This window comes from Homarus americanus, unplaced genomic scaffold, assembly GCF_018991925.1.
Source record: "Homarus americanus isolate GMGI-L3 unplaced genomic scaffold, GMGI_Hamer_2.0 scaffold40730, whole genome shotgun sequence".
In the NCBI taxonomy this organism is placed as follows: Eukaryota; Metazoa; Arthropoda; class Malacostraca; order Decapoda; family Nephropidae; genus Homarus; species Homarus americanus.
The window spans coordinates 200,320-221,844 of NW_024752855.1; the positions used below are offsets into that span (position 1 = coordinate 200,320).

General features: G+C 47.1%; 1 protein-coding gene across 1 annotated transcript; it reads right to left on the reverse strand.

Moving 5' to 3' along the window:
• Nucleotides 1-86: 86 nt before the first annotated feature.
• LOC121855207 (mucin-2-like) lies at nucleotides 87-20,293 on the reverse strand. Its single transcript, XM_042350073.1, has 2 exons — nucleotides 20,139-20,293; nucleotides 87-1,146 (listed from the first exon to the last, which is right to left on the reverse strand). The coding sequence occupies exons 1-2, from the start codon at nucleotides 20,291-20,293 to the stop codon at nucleotides 87-89; spliced, it is 1,215 nt and encodes a 404-aa protein (XP_042206007.1).
• Nucleotides 20,294-21,525: the final 1,232 nt, after the last annotated feature.

The following is a 21,525-nucleotide window of genomic DNA, read 5'->3' on the forward strand; positions in this document are numbered from 1 at the left end:
GCAGTCACAGCCACTAGGTTATGTAGATTACGTTACACCGCACCAATCACTGAGCATTACCAACAATTACCTGAGGTTGCGCCAGGTCATGTGGTGGTGGAGGCGCCCTGGATGTTGTGGTGTCGTAGGTGGAGGCGCCCTGGATGTTGTGGTGTCGTGGATGGAGGCGCCCTGGATGTTGTGGTGTCGTAGGTGGAGGCGCCCTGGATGTTGTGGGAAAGGTAGGTGGAGGCGCCCTGATGTTGTGGTGTCGTGCAGGTGGAGGCGCCCTGATGTTGCAGAAACAGGTGGAGGCGCCCTGATGTTTTGGTGTCGTGGTGCAGTAGAGGCGCCCTGATGTTGTGGTAGCCAGGTGGAGGCGCCCTGAAAGTTGTGGGTGTCGTGGGTGGAGGCGCCCTGGGCAAGTTGGTGTCGTGGGTGGACGTGCGCCCAGGATGCGTTGTGGTGTCGTAGGTGAGGCGTCGGATGTTGTGGTGTCGTGGTGGAGGCGCCCCGGATGTTGTGGTGTCGTAGGAGGCGCCCGTGCTGGTGAGTGCGCCCTGATGTTGTGGTGTCGCAGGTGGAGGCGCCCTGGATGTCGTGGTGTCGTGGTGGAGGCGCCCTGATGTCGGTACGCAGGTGGAGGCGCCTGATGTTGTGGTGTCGTAGTGAGGCGCCCGGATGTTGTAGGGTGCTCGGTGGAGGCGCCCCTGGATGCTGTGGTGTCGTAGGTGGAGGCGCCCCTGGTTGTTGTGGTGTCGCAGGTGGAGTGCCCTGGATGTTGTGGTGTCGCAGGTGGAGGCGCTCCCTGGATGTTGTGGTGTCAGGGTGGAGGCGCCCTGGGATGTTGTGGTGTCGCAGGTGGAGGCGCCCCTGGATGTTGTGGTGTCGTAGGTGGAGGCGCCCCGGGATGTTGTGTGGTGTCGCAGGTGGAGGCGCCCTGATGTTGTGGTGGCAGGTGGAGGCGCCCTGGAGGTGGTGTTATAGGTGGAGGGTGCCCTGGAGGCGGTGGTGTCGTAGGTGGAGGCGCCCTGGAGGTGGTGGTGTCGTAGGTGGAGGCGCCCTGGAGGTGGTGGTGTCGTAGGTGGAGGCGCCCTGGAGGTGGTGGTCTCCAGCAGCCTACACTGTATCCTCCAGGTGATAATTTGGAGGTAATCACTTGATGAACTTCCCCCAATTTAAAGTTATTGAAAGATAATTAATCTAAACTTAACCAAATGAGACTTAACTTAACCCCAATTAACTTAACCCTTTCACTACGAGGGCACCATTAGTTTATATTTTATTCAGCTCAAACCTAACCTAACCTAACCTAACCTAACCTAAACTAACCTAACCTCTGTCAAATACTGCTTAGTAGGTGGAGCAGACTGCTGCTTTCCTTCCCTATCTCACGTAGAGAAAGACAGATGAACCACAGTGGTACTAATAGATGAACCACAGTGGTACTAATAGATGAACCACAGTGGTACTGATAGATGAACCACAGTGGTACTAATAGATGAACTACAGTGGTACTAATAGATGAACCACAGTGGTACTAATAGATGAACCACAGTGGTACTAATAGATGAACCACGGCTGTACCATGAACCGCGGCTGTACCATGAACCACGGCTGTACCATGAACCGCGGCTGTACCATGAACCGCGGCTGTACCATGAACCGCGGCTGTACCATGAACCGCGGCTGTACCATGAACCTAGACGCTGGCCCCCACCCACATCACTGACCCGGCCTCTATATATAGCATCAGGTACACACAGCCTCCCTCCACCTCGTTAAATATTGGACCACATTATACGTGAGTCTCCGTTGTCGTAAAACCCCGCCTGTGGTTACCGCCACCATCATCACCATTACCACTATTGCCAACACCATTACCAACACCATTACCACCATCACCGCCACTACCACCACTACCACCATCGCCATCACCACCACCATCATCACCGCCACCATCATCACCACCGCCTCCATCATCACCACCGCCTCCTGCACCTACAGTATACTGTAGTTGAGAGTGACTGTCCGTACTCACACAACTGTAGACCAATCCGCTCATTTGCATTTTTATAATCTCTCTCTCTCTCTCTCTCTCTCTCTCTCTCTCTCTCACACATGCGTCGGCCGTCGGTGTTGCCTTTCAGTGCGCCGTAGAATACCAGAGCCACCCTACAATCCCTACATAGTGGGTTTGCCTGCCACTTCTTGACGCATTGGAGTGTGCTTGTTTGTGCGTACGTGCGCGCGTGCGTGCGTGCGTGCATGTCCGCTGGCGCGCGCGTGTGTGAGCGCGTGTGTGTGAGTGTGTGTGTGTGTGAGAATATAATGTTCCCTAAGACCTAGGTAGATCTTCCTCTCTGCCATGCAGTGAACTCTAACATATTGTACTGGCGGGTGATGGCGTCTTGGCGCCGAGGAAAAAAACCTCAGCAACAGATGGCGCCGGTAATATCCACATATCTGGGAAGCTTCTTTATGGAATCTATTATTTTGGCGTGTCATTCCCGCAGCCCAAGGTGCCCAGGCCTCTGGTAGGGGCTAAGGTATGACCAGGTCCTCGACGCGCGGTCCACACGTCATTTACCGACCAGCAGGAATCAGCTGTTGTGAAGGTGGTGGCGGAGTGTCTGGTCGTGTATGTTGTGCGGCCGGCCAGTGACGCAACCTTTCATATCTTCGCCCAGGCTTTTTTGTTCTGCCGAACGAAAATATTGAAGCAGTTGGTGTTGTGCAGTGAAGAGGGAAAGCCGTCATGCATGTTTATAATACTGGGAGGGTATGTTGGCCCCAGGCTCACGATAGTGCTGGGTCAGTACACTCACATGATCTTACGCTTAAGTTTTCTTGTAACTGAAGATGTTAAGAACGTTTGTAAGCGGCTATCTTTAGCCAGAACAAAATGATTACGTGTAAAATGGTATCGGAATTACACTGATACTGTTTACACTATATACGCTCTCTTAACACTAGTGTGGGGATGACTAACAGATAATCTTTGTGTATAAGTCCGAGAGTGTAAGATCTGTGAGGACTGGCTGGGTCATGTTCTTATGGTGTTGAGTGTAATGTGTTTTTATCAGTAAAGCCACACGTTACATAGATCAAGACGGAACTCACTTATGAACCCGAGACACACTACTGCTCTGCCCCGGGTATCTTGTTCCTCGAAAGGTTCATTTTTGTACAGTCGTTGTGGTATGAACAATGTCGGTCTCTCTCTCATGTCGTATTCATTCTTGTTAACACACACACACACACACACCCACCTACGTACCTTGTTAGATATACGGTAGTGAGTTTATCTCAAGCATCTGCTCTGTCATATTCACGGAGGTTATGAGACCTTAATGGTAATAAACACTTGGGGCTTTGTTGACAACCCATGTCTAGGTACATTGTTTGTTTACCTACACTGTCTAGGTACATTGTTTGTTTACCTGCACTGTCTAGGTACATTGTTTGTATACCTGCACTGTCTAGGTACATTGTTTGTTTACCTGCACTGTCTAGGTACATTGTTTGTATACCTACACTGTCTAGGTACATTGTTTGTTTACCTACACTGTCTAGGTACATTGTTTGTATACCTGCACTGTCTAGGTACATTGTTTGTATACCTGCACTGTCTAGGTACATTGTTTGTATACCTGCACTGTCTAGGTACATTGTTTGTTTACCTGCACTGTCTAGGTACATTGTTTGTATACCTACACTGTCTAGGTACATTGTTTGTTTACCTACACTGTCTAGGTACATTGTTTGTATACCTGCACTGTCTAGGTACATTGTTTGTATAACCACAATTGTTCAGGGTACATTGTTTGTATACCCACACCGTTCAGGTGCACATTGTCGTTTACCTGGCACTGTCTAGGCATATTGTCGGCTACCTGCAATCGTCTAGGTACATTGTTTGTTTTACCAAACCAACGGTAACATTGTCGGTTTACCTGCACTGTCTAGGTACATTGTTTGTATACCTACACTGTCTAGGTACATTGTTTGTATACCTGCACTGTCTAGGTACATTGTTTGTATACCTGCACTGTCTAGGTACATTGTTTGTATACCTGCACTGTCTAGGCACATTGTTTGTATACCTCCACTGTCTAGGTACATTGTTTGTATACTTACACTGTCTAGGTACATTGTTTGTATGCCTTCACTGTCTAGGTACATTGTTTGTATACCTGCACTGTCTAGGTACATTGTTTGTATACCTCCACTGTCTAGGTACATTGTTTGTATACCTGCACTGTCTAGGCACATTGTTTGTATACCTCCACTGTCTAGGTACATTGTTTGTATACTTACACTGTCTAGGTACAATGTTTGTATACCTGCACTGTCTAGGTACATTGTTTGTTTACCTGCTGTCTAGGTACATTGTTTGTTTACCTGCACTGTCTAGGTACATTGTTGTTTGTTTACCACTTTGTCTAGGGCACATTGTTTGTTTTACCTGCACTGTCTAGGTACATTGTTTGTATACCTGCTGTCTAGGTACATTGTTTGTTTACCTGCACTGTCTAGGTACATTGTTTGTATACCTGCACTGTCTAGGTACATTGTTTGTTTACCTGCACTTTCATCTGGAGTACATTGTTTGTATACTGCACTGTCTAGGTACATTGTTTGTATACCTGCACTGTCTAGGTACATTGTTTGTATACCTGCACTGTCTAGGCCATTGTTTGTTTACCTGCACTGTCTAGGTACATTGTTTGTATACCTGCACTGTCTAGGTACATTGTTTGTATACCTGCACTGTCTAGGTACATTGTTTGTTTACCTGCACTGTCTAGTACATTGTTTGTATACCTACACTGTCTAGTTACATTGTTTGTATACCTGCACTGTCTAGGTACATTGTTTGTATACCTGCACTGTCTAGGTACATTGTTTGTTTACCTGCACTGTCTGTTACATTGTTTGTTTACCTGCACTGTCTAGGTACATTGTTTGTTTACCTGCACTGTCTAGGTACATTGTTTGTTTACCTGCTGTCTAGGTACATTGTTTGTATACCTGCACTGTCTAGGTACATTGTTTGTTTACCTGCACTGTCTAGGTACATTGTTTGTTTTACCTGCACTGTCTAGGTACATTGTTTGTATACCTACACTTTGTCTAGGTACATTGTTTGTATACCTGCACTGTCTAAGGTACATTGTTTGTTTACCTGCACTGTCTAGGTACATTGTTTGTTTACCTACACTGTCTAGGTACATTGTTTTGTTTTACCTGCACTGTCTAGGTACATTGTTTGTTTTACCTACACTGTCTAGGTACATTGTTTGTATACCTGCACTGTCTAGGTACATTGTTTGTATACCTACACTGTGTCTAGGTACATTGTTTGTATACCTGCACTGTCTAGGTACATTGTTTGTATACCTGCACTGTCTAGGTACATTGTTTGTTTACCTGCACTGTCTAGGTACATTGTTTGTTTTACCTGCACTGTCTAGGTACATTGTTTGTTTACCTACACTGTCTAGGTACATTGTTTGTATACCTACACTGTCTAGGTACATTGTTTGTTTACCTGCACTGTCTAGGTACATTGTTTTGTATACCTACTGTCTAGGTACATTGTTTGTTTACCTACACTGTCTAGGTACATTGTTTGTATACCTGCACTGTCTAGGTACATTGTTTGTATACCTACACTGTCTAGGTACATTGTTTGTGCCTACACTGTCTAGGTACATTGTTTGTATACCTACACTGTCTAGGTACATTGTTTGTATACCTGCACTGTCTAGGTACATTGTTTGTATACCTACACTGTCTAGGTACATTGTTTGTATACCTACACTGTCTAGGTACATTGTTTGTATACCTACACTGTCTAGGTACATTGTTTGTATACCTGCACTGTCTAGGTACATTGTTTGTATACCTACACTGTCTAGGTACATTGTTTGTATACCTACACTGTCTAGGTACATTGTTTGTATACCTACACTGTCTAGGTAATTGTTTGTATACCTGCACTGTCTAGGTACATTGTTTGTATACCTGCACTGTCTAGGTACATTGTTTGTATACCTGCACTGTCTATAGGTACATTGTTTGTTTACCTACACTGTCAGTACATTGTTTGTATACCTGCACTGTCTAGGTACATTGTTTGTTTACCTGCACTGTCCTGAGAATTTACATTGTTTGTATACCTGCACTGTCTAGGTACATTGTTTGTTTACCTACACTGTCTAGGTACATTGTTTTGTTTTACCTGCACTGTCTAGATTTACATTGTTTGTTTACCTGCACTGTCTAGGTACATTGTTTGTTTACCTACACTGTCTAGGTACATTGTTTGTATACCTGCACTGTCTAGGTACATTGTTTGTTTACCTGCACTGTCTAGGTACATTGTTTGTATACCTGCACTGTCTAGGTACATTGTTTGTTTACCTACACTGTCTAGGTACATTGTTTGTTTACCTGCACTGTCTAGGTACATTGTTTGTTTACCTGCACTGTCTAGGTACATTGTTTGTTTACTTGCACTGTCTAGGTACATTGTTTGTATACCTGCACTGTCTAGGTACATTGTTTGTATACCTGCACTGTCAGTATACATGCTGAATAAATTGTAAGTTTATATGAAGATTTTACTGAACGAAAATATCCATCCATCCATCCATGTGACCACAGCACCTGGTGTGGGCTGACCGCAGAGTTCACCAACCGTCACACAAACGCTTAACCTTCTGGTGGTCACCGTTGAGTCAGAGTTAATACTGAACTATGCATGGTTGAGTCGGATTTTATTGAACGAGATTAATCTTAATCATCGAACCATCTCAACCTAACCTAACCTAACCTTGTAGACACAGGTGAACCTTAGCGACACATAGTAATAGAGGTGTACACAGGTAACACAGGTTGTACAAGTGCACACAGGTACACACAGGTTCTACAGGTAACACAGGTGAACGTACTCCATGCTTGTGTTTCTGATAAGAGCGGTCTGGGATGAATTGCACTTTTGGGAACCAGTTGGGCCCACTCGCTCCCTCACTAACCTAAAAAAAAAAAAGCGAGTCTTGTGGTGGTGCTGCTGCTTCACGTTCCCACGAGTGTGTGTGTGTGTGTGTGTACCACTATTTCAGCCTGTCACCACCTTGTACCCGTGACTACTATAATAACCTAACACGCCCTTGCAGTTTAGCCTCAAAGGGCGTAAATGAGGACATGAAAATTATCCCCTGGAGATGAGAGGGCCTGGTGTGGGTAGGTCAGGTCAGGCCCTCCATCGTTATGTATGCTGGTGGCATCAACACCTGATCAACACAACACACATGTGGACGTTGCATTCATTCACTGAACCGAAAACAGACCCATTATCACCACCACCACCACCATCATCACTATCATCACTATCAACACCACCACTATCACCATAATCACCACCACTACCACCACTATCACCAACATCATCACTATCACCACCAACATCAACACCACCACTATCACCATCATTACCACCATCATTTGGAGGAGGACCTGGTCTTGCTGTAGCCTTTACGAGGATCTTGTTGTCATGGTGATCTCTATAGGGGGGGGGCGAAGACCTTGTTGTTGTCGTTAAGATTTTGTTTATAAGGTATGGTTTAACGTAGCTCACACACACACACACACACACGCACACCTATGCATATAAACACACTCTTATGTAAACACACCCACATTCTCTCTCTCTCTCTCTGAGGTGTTGTATGCTATCTTTGTCATCATACTAAGTGACTCATCTAGTTAAGTTAGTGTTGGTGTCATGTTATGATTAATGATATGTTTGTGTATTAACTTGAAGTCGTCTATGGTTAGGTATAGTCCAGAAAAAACCCAATTAGTGTTATAATATTTTAATAAACTTCAGTAACTAAAGTCTTTAAGCTTATATGCTAGGTTAGTAAACACATAAGACAATAACAATAAAACAGTATATATACAGATGACTCAGTATACACAGTGAAGTCATGTTCACGGTTGTATGTTACTGTTGAAGTTAAGGGTTGTCTTTGTGTGTGTGTGTGTGTGTGTGTGTGTGTGTGTGTGTGTCACTTTCTACACGTGTTGCGCCATATCTCTCTTTATCGTGTACCATTTCCCATCTTTCTTCAAGTTTCCGTATCTTCTTGTATCTGCTCACAAAACACACAAGGGAGTGAAGCTAAATCGAAGAAAAAACAATGTTACGTCATCTTCCGTCTGGCAGCGTACGACATGTTGGGTTATGAGCGGCAGCAATAAACACAAAATAATGGGTTGGTAGAGGCAGCTACGGTCGTCTGAGAGACAGCGTGTAACCTGGGGCGGGAAGAGGACGAGATAGCGGGGAGATAGCGGGGAGATAGCGTGTCTCTAATGCTCGTACAACATCACGTCGCATGTTTGGATGATGCGGGGGCAGGTGGAGGAGGGAGGGACTCACCCATAGGCACTTTCAACGGTCGTGGTTGAGGTTTTAAAGGGACTTAATCTCCGTCATCAACGATTTTTCCTTTCTTAATGTTTTACCATTCCTCTCTGCCAGTTGCCGTTATACACAACAGGTCTCAGGAATGTGAGGCTTAATATACTCACTAGACGCAAGTTACTGAGGCGGAGAGAGAGTCACGGACAACACTTCCCTTTAACTCTGTACTAAACCTTGATGAAATATTACACCGCCACCCGGGGACTCATTCCAGCAGGTCGGAGTCCCAGGTGTGTACAGCGACTATTGTTCATGACTGTACAGGCTCCATAAATTATTCTTTGCACAGGCTATGGTCGACGATGGGTAAGATGCGACTTCTAGTTATGGTGATTAATGTACACCTCCGCCTGAACCTAATTAACCTGCAGGGGTCGTCATCAGGGAAGGACACGCGCCCTCACCTGACGGATGACTCATAGGGCCGCCCGCCACTCGCCCAGGGTCAGCTTAGTTGACTATCTCCATTACAGAGTTAATGATGGAGGAGCCGTGGATGATAAACAGTGTTATCGCTTCCCTTCACCTGTCAGTCAGTCACTCCGCCAGTCAGTCAGTCACTCCGCCAGCCAGTCAGTCACTCACTCCGCCAGTCAGTCACTCACTCCGCCAGTCAGTCAGTCACTCACTCCGCCAGTCAGTCACTCACTCCGCCAGTCAGTCAGTCACTCACTCCGCCAGTCAGTCAGTCACTCCGCCAGTCAGTCACTCACTCCACCAGTCAGTCACTCACTCCGCCCGTTCATATATATCTTGATACCACTGTTTATATTTCACACTTTTGTTATATCTATGTACACAGTAAATATACTTCACATATTAACACCACTTTCTTGTTTACAGGTATGTGTCATCACTTTCTTCCCTTCAGTATACTGTGAAAGGTAAGTGAAAGTCCTTATGTGGGAGGGAGGGGTCGTCGGTGTGGGTGGCAGGTGACAAGATGGCGGGGTGTGAAGGGGTGACAAGATGTTGGGGGTGGGGTGACAAGATGGCGGGGTGTGAAGGGTGACAAGATGTTGGGGTGGGGGTGATAAGATGGCGGCGTGTGAAGGGACTAGATGTTGGGGGGGTGACAAGATGGCGGGGTGAAGGGGTGACAAGATGTTTGGGGGGTGGGGGTGATAAGATGGCGGGGTGTGAAGGGTGACAAGATGTTGGGGGGTGGGGGTGACAAGATGTTGGGGGGTGGGGGTGATATGATGGCGGGGTGTGAAGGTGACAAGATGTTGGGGGTGGGGGGTGACAAGATGGCGGGGTGTAAGGGGTGACAAGATGTTGGGGGTGGGGTGACAAGATGGCGGTGTGAAGGGGTGATAAGATGTTGGGGGGGTGGGTGGACAAGATGGCGGCGGTGAAGGGGTGGCGATGTTGGAAGGGCGGGGGGTTGGGTTGGCGGCCTGGCAGGACATGTACGATAGTTGAACTCAATAGCATAAACAACAGAGAAGAGAATAAAAGAAGAAAAATCGAAAATAAGAAATGAGAGAGAGAGAGAGAGAGAGAGAGAGAGAGAGAGGACGTAATTAAGAGAGTTGTTGCCACACCAGACGGGAGAACAAAAGCAGTAACTGGAGAAGTCTGGCGTGTTGCAAGGCTCCTGGCCGAGATTGGTAACAGTGCTCCTGAAGGTTATGTGTACTGATATTGGTAACAGTGTTATAGAAGGTTATGCGTATTGATAGTGGTAACACTGGTCCTGAAGGGTGTTTATATTGGTAACACTGCTCCTGAAGGGTGTTTGTATTGGTAACACTGCTCATGAAGGGTGTTTGTATTGGTAACACTGCTCATGAAGGGTGTTTGTATTGGTAACACTGCTCATGAAGGGTATGTGTAAGTCCTCCTTCAGATGAGTTTTATTAACCAAGGTATTTGGAGACCCTTATCTGAGACAACCCAACCCAACCCAACCCAACCCAGTCTTAACACAGCCAAACTCTGAAAATGATAATCCCACAATAAGAGACAAACATCACACCCGAGAGACTATACCTTAACTAGATACATTAACTTAGGGTAAAGAATGTTTGTAAATATTTAGGTTCAGTTCATGTTATCTCCTACAGCTGGTGTTAAGTGAACGTTTCCTGTAAAGCTAAGTCTTTCCCATACGATTTTGCATCATCAGTTTGGAGAACTATTTATCGTAAGAACCTTTGAGAATCTGTGGTACAACAGCTCACAGCTGTTGTGTTGACGCTCTCCCAGGTCACGCACTGCCGGGTCAGGCATTGCCAGGTCACGCACTGTTAGGTCAGGCACCCGTGGTCGGAGGTCAGCTGTGGGGAGGGAGACACCCGTTGCTGTTGCAGAAGGCAAGCATTAGCTCCGCATGCTTCCCTGTTGGGCATTATAAATGCTTTTGTGCTTCGCCTTGCATAGGATGTAAGAGGTGCCCTATAAACTAGCCCTCTCGTGGGGCAAATTGTAAAAAAACCAAATGTGTTCCACACAGGCCTAGGGTGCTACTACCTTTTGTTGTGTGAGTGTGCGCGCGCGCCGCCGTCATCAGTAATATACCGTCAATCAGTTGTTGTCGACCGCTGGATCAGTCGCCGTGACCTTAGGCAGTCAGTTGCAGGACATTTTCAACATTTACTGCTCAGTTCTGCCTCGTCATCCAGTGCTCGTAATGACAAGAGGTCGACCACACCCATCAGTCTACTCCACCCCAGGCGCTGACCATCACTGTTGCCACTGACCGTCACTGTTGCCACTGACCGTCACTGTTGCCACTGACCGTCACTGTTGCCACTGACCGTCACTGTTGCCACTGACCGTCACTGTTGCCACTGACCGTCACTGTTGCGACTGACCGTCACTGTTGCGACTGACCGTCACTGTTGCGACTGACCGTCACTGTTGCCACTGACCGTCACTGTTGCCACTGACCGTCACTGTTGCTACTGACCGTCACTGTTGCTACTGACCGTCACTGCTAAGCACTGACCGCTCACTTTCTGTTGCAATTTTTGATCGTCACTGTTATGACTGACCGTCACTGTTGCTACTGACCGTCACTGTTGTCACTCGACTGTCACTGCTGCCACTGACCGTCACTGTTGCCACTGGCCGTCACTGTTGCCACTGACCGTCACTGCTGCTCATCGACCGTCACTGCCACTGGCCGTCACTGCTAAGCCACTGGCCGCTACCGTTGCCACTGGCCGTCACTGTTGCCACTGACCGTCACTGTTGCCACTGACCGTCACTGTTGCCACTGACCGTCACTGTTGCCACTGACCGTCACTGTGTTCTAGCCCATATCAATCCGTATTATATAAATATGGGCTAAGGACATATATTCAATATATACATTCTATCACCCAGACTATTGAGCATAAAGCTACATAAGCATTTGTTCTGTCACACCTCCTAGGGTGGACAGCACACATAAACATTTGTAGTTTCACACAGATTCAGGTTACAACCCATAAATATATGTCCCCAGGCCTCCGTGAGAGTAGGCCTGTGGAGTGTAGCCTCTTATCTCTGTGTTGACGTATAGATTACATACCCCCTTACAAGCAGACAGAGAGAGGTTCGCCTAATTCACAGTTTCCCACAGTTCACCAGTTCACAGCCAGACACCGTACTAAAGAGACGTGTGTGAGCATAGCTCCCAAGGCTGTATATCTCTCTAATTTATCAGCTAATTACAAGCTAATAGCTAATGCTCAGTCGTCTGTCAACAAACAATTCTGTAACTACCAGAGCATCCAATATAACTAGAAAATCACCACGTGTGTTTACATTAAACCAAGGAACCACAAATGAAGATAACAGAACCTGTGTACACTTGTGTATACTTACAAGCTAAGATAATTACAAGAGTAACCCAGGTGGGCTTGGACGACTCAACGACTCAAAACTACGATTGTATCAAAGGTTACATGCCGTGAGACTACCTATTATCTCACCCAGCTTCATCAAAGGTACCAGCGACTACTCTGCACTCGTTCAGGCAAGTGTTAACAAGTGAGATCGTTTGATATCAAACCCCGGCCCAAACAACTGTTGCCACTGGCCGTTACTGTTGCCACTGACCGTCACTGTTGCCACTGACCGTCACTGTTGCCACTGACCGTCACTGTTGCCACTGACCGTCACTGTTGCCACTGACCGTCACTGTTGCCACTGACCGTCACTGTTAAGCGCTGACCGTCACTGTTGCCACTGACCGTCACTGTTGCTACTGACCGTTACTGTTGCCACTGACCGTCACTGTTGCCACTGACCGTCACTGTTGCCACTGACCGTCACTGTTGCCACTGATCGTCACTGTTGCTACTGATCGTTACTGTTGCCACTGACCGTCACTGTTGCTACTGACTGTCACTCTTGCCACTGACCGTCACTGTTAACATAAAACATAAGAATGGTGGAAACTGCAGCGGGCCTATTGGCGCATACTGGGCAGTCTCGTTTACACCCAACCCCTATTGCTCATATAAGCATCCAACCTATGTTTAAAGCTATCCAGTGTATTCGAGTTAATGATGATATTTGGTAACTTGTTCCATTCATCCACTACTCTGTTTCCAAACCAGTGTTTACATATTTCGCGCCTAAATCTAAATTTGTCTAATTTAAAACCATTGTTACGAGTTCGCTCCTGGTTGGATAGTTTGAGTACCCTTGTAATGTCCCCTATATTTAGCCCTGACTTCCATTTATACACCTCTATCAGGTCGCCCCTCGCTCTACGTCTCTCGAGGAAGTGCAAATTAAGACGCTTTAACCTGTCTCTATACTCAAGGCTCCTAAAGCCCTGGATTAGTCTTGCCATTCTCCTCCGAATTCTATCCAAGGATTCTATATCCATTCTGTAATACGGTGACCAGAACTGAACTGCATAATCCATGTGTGGTCTCACAAGCGCAAGATACAGTTTTAGAATGACCCCGCTAGTCTTGTAACTAACACTCCTTTGTATGAACCCAAGTACTTTACATAAGAACATACAGCAGCTTCACATTCCAGCACTTACTACAAAGTTGCTAAGCTTGTTCCACTCGTCCACCACCCTATTTGTGAACCAGTTCCTTCCTATCTCCCTCCTAAACCTAAACTTATCCAACTTAAATCCGTTGCTCCGAGTCCTATCCTGCTCAGATATTATAAGAACTTTATTTATAACCCCTTTATTAGAGTTGTTACGAGCAAAAACACATTGTTTACTTGGTTTAAGGTTCCTACTTATCATTACTCCTAAATCTCTCTCGCAGTCAGATTTCTCAATGGCATCGTTGTTCATCTGGTAACTGGTTTCCCTGTTTACATCTCCTATACTGAGTACTTTACATTTGTCCACGTTGAATTTCATCTGCCATTTTTCAGACCATTCGAAAAATTTGTTTAGATCTTCCTGGAGTTTTGCGGAGTCCTCGTCAGATTTAATAACACGTCCTATTTTAGTGTCATCAGCAAATTCACTTATGTCGCTGTCTATGCCGATATCTATGTCGTTTATGTATATAATAAACAATAATGGTCCAAGTACTGAGCCTTGGGGAACTCCACTTGTGACGTTGTTCCAATGGGACTTAGTGCCGTTAATGCTCACTCGCTGTTTCCTGTCCTGTAACCACGCCCTAATCCATTTAAGGATGTCACCTTTGATGCCATGAGCTTCTACCTTTCTAATTAGTCTTTCGTGGGGGACTCTGTCGAAGGCTTTACTAAAGTCGAGATATACCACATCATAATTGTGCCCTCGTCCAATCGATTGAAAACTGATGAAAAAGAATGTTAATAGATTAGTTAGACATGGAATGCCCTCTTGTAGCTTTCATGCTGGGAATCATTGATCAATCTGTGCTTCAGGTGATTTCCTGAATAGAGTTTGGAAATGATTGCTTCCAGTAATTTGCCTACTATTGATGCTAGACTGATTGGGCGGTAGTTAGAGGATAGTGATCTATCCCCCTTCTTGAAAATCGGTATTACATTCGCTATCCTCCAGGATTCTGGTACTACACCTGTTTTTAAGGACATGTTAAACAACTTTGCTAAGGGCATACTAAGCTCTTCCTTACATTCCTTTAATACTTTGGCAAATATCTCATCGGGACCAGGTGACTTATTAGGCTTTAGTTTGTGTATTTGCTTACTAACATCGTTACTAGTCACTACTATCTCGCTTAATTTGTTTTCTTCACTATCTCTGAATAGAGTCGGTGCCTCGGGTATCATGTTTTAATTTTCGGTGGTGAAAACTGTTGAAAAATATTTATTCAGATTATTGCTCATTTCTCCGTCGTTATCAGTTAGCTCGCCGTTATCTGACCGTATTGGTCCAATCTTTTCTCGTGTTTTAGTTTGATACATATGGTAGAATCCTTTGGGGTATGTCTTTGCCTCCCTTGCTATCCTTACCTCATTATTCCTCTTAGCTTTCCTAATCTCGGTTTTAACCCTACTCGCTAATACCTTATAATAATCCCGGAGGTAAATTTCGCCACTATTTATCCTTCTACCTATAGCCTTCCTTTGGCCAATGATGTTCTTTAAATAATTATTTATCCATTTAGTCATTGTTGTCTGATTTGAGTTTTTTGTATGGTATGTTCTGCCTTTGTGCATTAAGTAACCCATTATTTAAATTGTCATGGAACTCGGCAATCTCAGATCTCGTTATCAGGTCAGTCTCAACCGTCAGGTCTCCTGGTACCGTGAGGTCGCCCTCTGTGGGTGCATTGAGTGAGGTCAATTCATGTGAGGTCATGTAGCTGACCCCAAGCGCGACACCCCCTCCCTCAGCTGCTTCTTTTAACTGTCAAAGTTTGCCCTACTGAAATCTTGTACTTTATAGTGGAATTTTCTTTACATCTGCCCTGAAAATCTAACTGGAATCTAATTTCTTTGTGATCGCTGTTTGCAAGCTCATTCCCTACCTTGACATTGCTAATGAGGTTTTCTTTTTTTGACAGAACTAAATCGAGTATATTATTGCCCCGGGTGGGTTCGGTTATATGTTGACTTAGGAAACAGTCCTGGATCGTTTCGAGAAAATCCTCTGATTCTGAGTTACCCGTAAGGTCAGTCCAATCTATTTGGCCAAGGTTAAAGTCGCCTACTATACCGACTTTGTTGTGTATGGAAGCCCTGCGCATTTCATCCCAGTCGCTCATTTACTCTATCAAGATTGGGAGGTCTATATATTACTCCTGTGATTAATTTTTCCCTACCGTCACTTAATTCTATCCAAATTGTTTCTGTATTCCGCTCAGTTTTTATTTCCTTATTCATTTCACACTTCAGATTATCCCTGACATAGATTGCTACTCCGCCTCCTTTCCTGGTCTGCCTATCGGTATGGAACAATTTGTAACCCGCAATATGGTATTCGACCGGTAACTCACGTGAGTCTAGGTTGATCCATGTTTCAGTGAATGCTATTGTATCGATTTTTTTCTGTACATGCCAAGGCCCTAATATCATCCATTTTGTTTCTCATACTTCTACTGTTGCTACTGACGGTCACTCGTGCCACTGACCCCCGTCACTGTTGCTACTAACTCACGAGTCTAGGTTGATCCATGTTTCAGTGAATGCTATTATATCGATTTTTTCTGTACATGCCAAGGCCCCAATATCATCCATTTTGTTTCTCATACTTCTACTGCTGCCACTGACCGTCACTGTTGTTACTCGACGGCCTACCATACTGACCATCACTTCTGCCACTGACCGTCACTCTTGCCACTGACCGTCACTGTTGCTACTGCCCGTCACTGCTGTTACTGACCGTCACTCTATCCACAGACCGTCACTGTTACACTGACCGTCACTGCTGCCACTGACCGTCATCGTTGCCACTCGACTGCTTCATTGTTGCTTACTGACCGTCAGTTGCCACTGACCGTCAGTGTTGCCACTGACCGTCACTCTTGCTACTGACCGTCACTTTACATTGACTGTCACTCTTGCCACTGACCGTCACTCTTGCCACTGACTGTCACTGTTGCTACTGACTCTCACTCTTGCCACTGACCGTCACTGTTGCCACTGACCGTCACTGTCGCCGATGACTTACTGCCGCAGCTAAGAAACCGTTTGTATGACTATATCATCACGTGGTGGATGGATGTGTACCTGTGTCAGTAGCGCCGGGGGGACAGTGTTGACGCGGGTCATCTGTTACTGCCGCATCTAACATAAACACAACTAATTGGGTATAAAAGACCTCGGTGGATCGTGAATGAAAGAGCCAGTCATGAACAAGGTTGTAACTGTCTTGGTACACACACACACACACACACACACACATGGTCTCATAATCAGCGTGTACATAAATTATGAAATAAATCAAAATATAATTTTTTTTACCAATATGACAAATAACGATACTTTGTTTACTCATAAACTTTTCTCATAAGTTATCGCTCAGACAAACAGTAAACAAGGAAGCCTCTCGGATACGCACGTGATAATTTAAACACAAATATTATGACTCCTAATCAACAGTGTACTCAATTAGCATAAACAGATTAGATAATTAACTTCTGGCTCTGTTATTCCACTCTTATGTCCGCCTTTTCTGACCTGACTAGTGGTGGTTCTTGACGTATGAGGGATGTCGACTTATGTGCAGCTTAACGTATCCAGTATTTAATGCTTGGTTGTTCTGAGGGTAGCGAACACGACCGACCACTCCTTGGCCATCAGAGAACGCGGTGACTCAGAGGCCATCCGATGGCAAAACTTGATAGGTCAGGTGAGGGAGGATACGGGTACTGGTAACCCCATACACGATGACGTCAGGAGAGCACGATGACGTCAGAAAGCCACTATGACGTCAGGCGGCCACGATGACGTCAGGAGACCACGATGACGTCATGAGGCCAACTGTAAGAGGGTTGAAGTTAGGACAATCCGGGTGCAATATTACTCGGGTGGAGGAAGATCTGAAGGAAGGAGGAAGATCTGGATGAAGGAGGAAGATGTTAGAGATGAGGGAGTAAGAGGGGAGGGGAGAGTGAGTAGAGGAGGGAGTGGGAGAGTGAGTAAGAGGAGGGAGGGGAGGAGGGAGGAGAGGAGGGAGGAGGAGTGAGGGAGAGGAGTAAGAGGAAGGAGTAAGAGGGGATGGTGGATGAGGTAGAGGTGAAGACAGTCAGTCACCAGTCCACCCCCCACCAGTCCACCCCAGTCACCAGTCCACCAGTCCACCCCTGCAGTCACCAGTCCACCCCTGCAGTCACCAGTCCACCCCCTACAGTCACCAGTCACTACAGTCCACCCCTACAGTCACCCAGTCCACCCCTACAGTCCAGTCCACCTACAGTCACCAGTCCACCCCTACAGTCACCCAGTCCACCCCCAGTACAGTCCACCCTACAGTCCAGTCCACCTACAGTCACCAGTCCACCCCTGAGTCACCAGTCCACCCCTGCAGTCACCAGTCCACCCTACAGTCACCAGTCCACCCCTACAGTCACCAGTCCACCCCCCAGTCACCAGGTCAGTCCACCCCTACAGTACAGTCCACCCCACAGTCAGTCCACCCCTACAGTCACCAGTCTACAGTCACCAGTCCACCCTACAGTCACAGTCCACCAGTCACCACCCTACAGGTCACCAGCAGCAGCAGTCCACAGTCACCAGTCCACCCCTGCAGTCACCAGTCCACTCAGTCACCAGTCCACCAGTCACAGTCCACCCCCAGCCAGTACAGTCACCAGGTGGGGTGAGGTGGTGGGTGTCTCGTTGTCATCTTCATTGCTTTCTCCAGGTGTGTTGAGGAGCCCAGGTAGAGATTATCTCTTTGGGAGGCCTTGTTGGATCCCTCTCTCCTCCCTCCTCCCTCTCTCACCTCCTTTCTCTCTCTTCCTCCCTCCTCTCTCCTCCTCTCTCCTCCTCTCTCTCCCTCCTCCTCCTCTCCTCCTCCTCTCTCCTCCTCTTCTCTCTCCTCCTCCCTCTCTCCTCCTCTCTCCTCTCCCTCCTCCTCTCTCCTCCTCCCTCTCTCCTCCTTTCTCTCTCTCCTCCTCCTCTCTCTCCTCTCCTCCTTTCTCTCTCTCCCTCCTTTCTCTCTCTCCCTCCTTCCTCTCTCCCTCCTCCTCTCTCTCCTCCTTCCTCTCCTCTCTCTCTCTCTCTCCTTCCTCTTCCTCTCTCTCTCTCTCTCTCTCTCTCCTCCTTCTCTCTCTCCTCCTTCCCTCCTCCCTCCCTCCCTCTCTCCCTCCCTCCTCGACTGTGACCTTGTGCCCCTCTCTACCTTCCCTCCCATTCTCTCCCCGGTTCCTTTCCCCCAGACTCTACCTCTGTACATCCTCTTCTCCTCTTCTCCCCATTATCTACCTCCTTTTTCCTCCTCTCTCTCTCTCTCTCTCTCTCTCTCTCTCTCTCTCTCCATTCTTTCCCTATTCTCCTTTCCTTCCCCTCTCTCTCTCTTATCTCCCTAGACACTCTCTTCCCTCCCAGCGTCTCGTCCCGGCCTGTGGTGTAGCATAAGTCTCCAGGTGAGATGACACACACACACGCACGCACGCACACACACACACACACACACACACACACAGAGGTAACGCAACCTACAAGTGGTTTCTAAATGGTTTCACTGAGGGGTCACGTCAGGTCACCTCTAAGGGGGGGTTCACCTGGCGCAGGTGTCTTCTCCCCCCTCCGAGGCCTGGGTGCTGGGGGAGGGCAAGGTAATGAGGGGGAGGAGTTGGAGTGGAGGTAGTGGGAGTGTAGGGGAAGTAGGGAGGTAAGGGTGGAGGTAGTGGAAGGCCAGGGTGGTGGTAGTGATATTGGGTGGTAGGAAGGTGTGTGTGAGTACTTTAGTGGGTGGTAAGAGATAATGGTGGTGATAGTGGTAGGGAGGGGGTGCTGGTGGTTGTGGGTGGTGGTGATGGTGGGTGGTGAGGTGATAGTTGGGGGTGAGTGGATGTGGTTGGTGGTTGGTGGTGATAGTGGAGGGTGATAGTGATGTGGATGGTGGTGGTGATGTGGGTGGTAGGGAGGGTGATAGTGGTTGTGGTTGGTGGTGATAGGGAGGGGTGATGAGTGGTTGTGGGTGGTGGTGATAGTGGGTGGTAGGGAGGTGATAGTGGTTGTGGGTGGTGGTGATAGTGGGTTGTGGTTAGTGGGTGGTGGTGATTGGGTGGTAGGGAGGGTGATAGTGGTTGTGGGTGATGGTGATAGTGGGTGGTAGGAGGTAGTGGTGTGGTGTGTAGTGGGTGGTAGGGAGGGTGATAGTGGTGGTGGTGATGGTGATAGTGGGTGGTAGGGAGGGTGATAGTGGTTGTGGGTGGTGGTGATGGTGGGTGGTAGGGGGGGGGGTGATAGTGATTGTGGGTGGTGGTGGTAGGGAGGGGGGGTGATAGTGGTTGTGGGTGGTGATAGTGGTTGTGGGTGGTGGTGGTAGGGAGGGGGGTGATAGTGGTTGTGGGTGGTAGGAGAAGGTTCCTCCTCCAACCACTCTCTGGAAAGCCTGGCAGGGGAGAGTGAAAGTGTGGCATCATGTCTGGTGTTTAGCCATAGTTCCTCCATGTCTTGTACCAGTGGTGTCTTGTGCCCTGTAACTAAGGCAATCTATGTATGTGTTGACTGTTAACCCGTGTAAGGAGTACGTTCACACCATCTCCTTAGTTAGGTAGTTAGTTATAGTAAACTAGTGTATGTGTGTATTGTCAGCGTGGCAAGGAAGCTAAGTACCTACTCCCCTGTTGAGGTCTCCGCCCCAGCAGGTGTCACATGTTCACCTTCAGGAGGCACAGACTGGCTGGCAGGTGTTGCGCCCGGAGCCAGCAGTGTGGTGGATGGAGCCTTGATGCCTGGCAGTGTGGCGTGAGGCAGGTCTATTTTAAGGGCCATTCTTATCATTTACCCATCTCCGTATATCGGTCAAGGGGTATTGTAATCACCCACGCCCCGTGCGTGCGTAACACTGACCCGAGTGTTGGCAGATTTTTCTTTAATAGATATTTTAATGATTGACTTGGAATTGTTGAAGATGCAATATCTTCATGACCACTCAGAGACGTGCAATATTGGGGGTCACTAGAGGTCAAGGTCATTGTTGCAAGGCTGGTCTCTCTCTCTCTCTCTCTCTCTCATTGCTTACTCCATCTCTAATCAATTTCCTCAGATGGAATTCGTGACGTAATTAGTCTTAATGAGTATAATTTTTCACATAAAAGTCATGACGTCAATCTAGTATTATTTTCCAATTAAAATAACAGTATAATATAATTTACTTTTACGTTTTTTAACGGTTATTTTGATGATGATGATGATGATGATGATGATAAGAGATAATGAGGAAGATACTGATAAAGATAGCAATGCTAATCCTTAATTGTGCAACAGGTGGTGGTGACACAGGTGAGACACACAGGTAGAAGTCTGTCAGTCACTCCAGCAGGTGAGACAGGTATAAGGGAGTACTAATTACCCAGCAGGTGTGAGGGCGTGGCCAGTACTCTCCCTCCACCCTCTTACCTGCTGGCTGGCTGACTGAGGTCACCTGCTAGTGGTGCCATCTGCTAAGGAAGGTCACCTGCTAGGGTTTAGCCTGGTAGGGGAAGTCAGCTGCTAGTGGTGGCACCTAGGAGAGGTCACCTGCTATGGGAGGCCACCTGTTAAGGGAGGCCACCTTCTATGGGAGGTCACCTGCTAGGGGTACCACCTGCTAAGGGAGGTCATTGTTTATCTGATCCAGGAGGCCCGTTGGGTAATGCACAGGTGGTATGTGCGTGTATGTGTGTGTGCGTATGTGTGTGTGACTCCGAGGTGAATACGAGGCATGAGTCAGTCTGTTTCACCCACTGCATGCAATCACGAGGGGGGAGGGGCACCATCTGGCCTCTGGTGGGGGTGAGAAGGTATTGCCTCATCTTTCCAGTTGTATCTCAGGAGCCACCAGGTGTTGGCACCAGGTGTTGGCACTCGTGGTGTTTTTGTTGAGGTCGTGTTTATTAATTAGTTACTTATAACGTGTTAGGGGCAGTATTGTCTTTCGTCCGTCCGTCCGTCCGTCCGTCTGTCTGTCTGTCTGTCTGTCCGTCTGTCTGTCTGTCTGCTTTATTATATATTTGATATTTAAA

Coding starts and splice junctions, on each gene's coding strand:
- LOC121855207 (XM_042350073.1), bottom strand. CDS start 20,293: ATGGCCCTTAAAATAGACCTGCCTCACGCCACACTGCCAGGCATCAAG. Junction 1,147..20,138: donor GCGGAGACCTCAACAGGGGA/GTAGGTACTTAG, acceptor AATTGGGGGAAG/TTCATCAAGTGATTACCTCC.